General features: G+C 43.7%; 1 protein-coding gene across 1 annotated transcript; it reads right to left on the bottom strand.

Annotated features, from left to right (window-relative positions):
* Nucleotides 1–1,505: 1,505 nt before the first annotated feature.
* On the bottom strand, nucleotides 1,506–2,221 carry LOC147009230 (uncharacterized). Its single transcript, XM_085861461.1, has 2 exons — nucleotides 2,003–2,221; nucleotides 1,506–1,916 (listed from the first exon to the last, which is right to left on the bottom strand). Exons 1-2 carry the CDS (start codon nucleotides 2,178–2,180, stop codon nucleotides 1,618–1,620), a joined length of 477 nt encoding a protein of 158 aa, XP_085717587.1. The 5' UTR covers nucleotides 2,181–2,221; the 3' UTR covers nucleotides 1,506–1,617.
* Nucleotides 2,222–2,641: the final 420 nt, after the last annotated feature.

The raw sequence follows: 2,641 nt of genomic DNA, 5'->3' as shown, positions 1-2,641 counted from the left end.
AGCCTGATGGAGTACTGCTCTCCCCTCTGGGCTGGTGCTCCTGCCTCCCACCTTTCTCGACTTCACGCTGTCGAAACCAGGGCTTTTAAGATCATTGGCATCTCCCGCAATGAAGCTGAGTCTTTGGGCCTCTCACTCAATCACCGCAGGTTGGTCGGTGGTCTTTCTGTCTTCTACCGACTCCTCTCCAGCCTTGCCCCCCTGCTCTCTCTGCGATTTGTCCCAACCACATTTCCACAGGGCGCTCAAGGTCCGCCAACAACCCCCTTCTGGTAAAACTACCAAAATCACGAATCACTGCTCATCTTCACTCTTTCATTCCTCTTTTTTCCCGCCTTTGGAATAAACTTCCTCACTCTATTCTTTCCCATTCTTCCCTTCAGGCTTTCAAAACAGCTGTTCACCACCACCTCTTATCTTCCCCCATCCAAATCCTCGATCTTTTCTACCCCCGATAATCCACCCAAGCCCACTTCCTTCAATTCTCCTGCTTTCCTTCCTGAAAGTCCCTTTAATGTCCATCTTCCCCTCGCCATGTTCCCCGTCCCATCCCCATCCCACTCCCTTCCACAGTTCACCTAATGTGTCTGTTCCCCACTGTTTTGTCCCTTCCACTCCCGCCCCTCTTGTCTCATGCCTCCTTGCTGTGAGTTGTGTGTTAGCTCTCATACGAGCCTCGACCAAGGTATACAAAAAAAAAAAAAAAAAAAAAAAAAAGCTTCACCTTCATCTGTCTTGCCATTTTGAAGATTAAAATTATTTATTTTTTTTCAAAACAATATGACTGCTGAACAGTCACCGATGGTCAATTTTTTTCCTCCGACTGAATTGTTGCGTAGATGACGCTCAAGAAATCTCAAATCATTCCCACGCAGCAGGCAAATTTACCGAGACACCGCTTCACTAGTCAAAAAAAAAAAAAAAAAAAAGAAGCTCCTCTGGGGAGTTCATTAACATGTGTGAAGTGACATTTTTCCATTGCACGGTTTGAGACAGAGTTGAAGTTTTTGGGGGTTTATATATATATTTTTTTTTTCTTCACGATGTCGGCCGCACCAAGCCACCTGTGATGTCAATCAAGTCCGCTGTCAAATGATACATACGATGGTGAAAATATTTTTGTCAGACTTGGGGTTCGAGAATTTTAAGCCAAAAATCTGCAACGGAACAACAAAAACAGAAGGATAAACAATTTAGGTCACTCAGTCCATTACACTGGATACCATAAAAAAAAAAACAAATAAATTAATAAAACTCCAAATCCACAAATTAAAAGTCAGTCGAGATCATCTCTCCTCCCCTCAAATGACCATCTTTCCCTTTTTGCTTCTTCAGGTTCGTCCTGACTTCAATGCAGTGCTGCATTTGGTGTTCCATTTGAATTGGGAAGGGGAGGATTCACAAAAGGAATTCGGGTTTATCCAAGAATGACGGGCTGTTAAACCGAAACAGAATGACGGTCTGCATGACGAAAATGAATTGAGGACCAAAAACAAAAATCACTTTCAGCAAGAATTTTATTTCCATTACCAACAACCAGGAAACCCAATCCATTCAATTCAATGTGAAGCTGAACAAACAAACATTTACAGAATCAGAAATCACCTGCAGACCTTCTCATTTGCTTTGTTTACCCAGAGCCTCTGCACCGCTCGATTTACAGATATCACCAGAGCGAGTGGAATCGGGCTTTTCCCCGTTCAACGGGGTCTTCTGCACCGAGTCGAACACCTTGTTGAGAGATTTCAGAATACCGGTTAAATGGACACGACCGCTCTCTGCAGCAAGTTGGATCCCGGAAGAACTCTTCGTGAACAGCTCTCGCCCGGCCTTGCTTGATACAGCAAAGAGCAGACGGTAAAAGTCAAGAGCCGAGGAGCTTGGTATGACAACTTTCTCTTCCTTACTCTCACCTTCTGTAGGATGTACAAGTATTAGTCTCAACAGAAGAACCAAAAAAAAAAAAAAAAGACAGCATCATGTCCACACTTCACAATCTTACCTGTCTGATCTTGTGGCAGGTACCCATCCACTTGAGAAAGTATCGAATCTGCACCAGACATGAGCACCTGTCCAAACTTGGTTTTAAGGAGAGCGTCTGTACCGTCCAACACGGCCTGCTTGGATCTCTCCAAACCCGCTCCGACCTGGGACTTGGACCAATCCAGAAAGACTCCCATTTGTTTTTGGGCATTTTCTAAGTTCTTCTTCACATCATCAAGAACCTGCGGGCAAGGACATGTCCATCAATTACTGCACAGAGGAACATTTAAATTAGAAGATTCATTTATTTCTCCAGTTGTAAACAGACATATACACGTCTCCACCAAATTACATTTCACTACAGAAAGATTCACAATCACTTCCCCCATTCCCCATACCTTGTTGGCAGGTTGCTGCAAGATCGGGACCTTCGCTTCCACAAGATCCAGACCCCGGCAAGCGAGTTCACAACAAACTTAACTGAGAATAAATGGGAAAAAAATAAAAACAAAAAAGTCCACAAAGTTAAAATTAAAAATAAATATATAAACAGAATTTCAGACATGTCCGATGTGCACAGAATCACTCACTCTGTGGATGAAGAATCCTGGAGATTGGTTGGATCCCACTGGAGACGATCACAGTTACTCCCGTAACG

Source organism: Eptatretus burgeri, chromosome 17 (genome assembly GCF_056783735.1).
Source record: "Eptatretus burgeri isolate ZD-2024b chromosome 17, Ebu_testis_v1, whole genome shotgun sequence".
Lineage (NCBI taxonomy): Eukaryota > Metazoa > Chordata > Myxini > Myxiniformes > Myxinidae > Eptatretus > Eptatretus burgeri.
The sequence above is the reverse complement of the archived record's forward strand: the minus strand, read 5'-3'. Positions and strand labels throughout refer to the sequence as shown.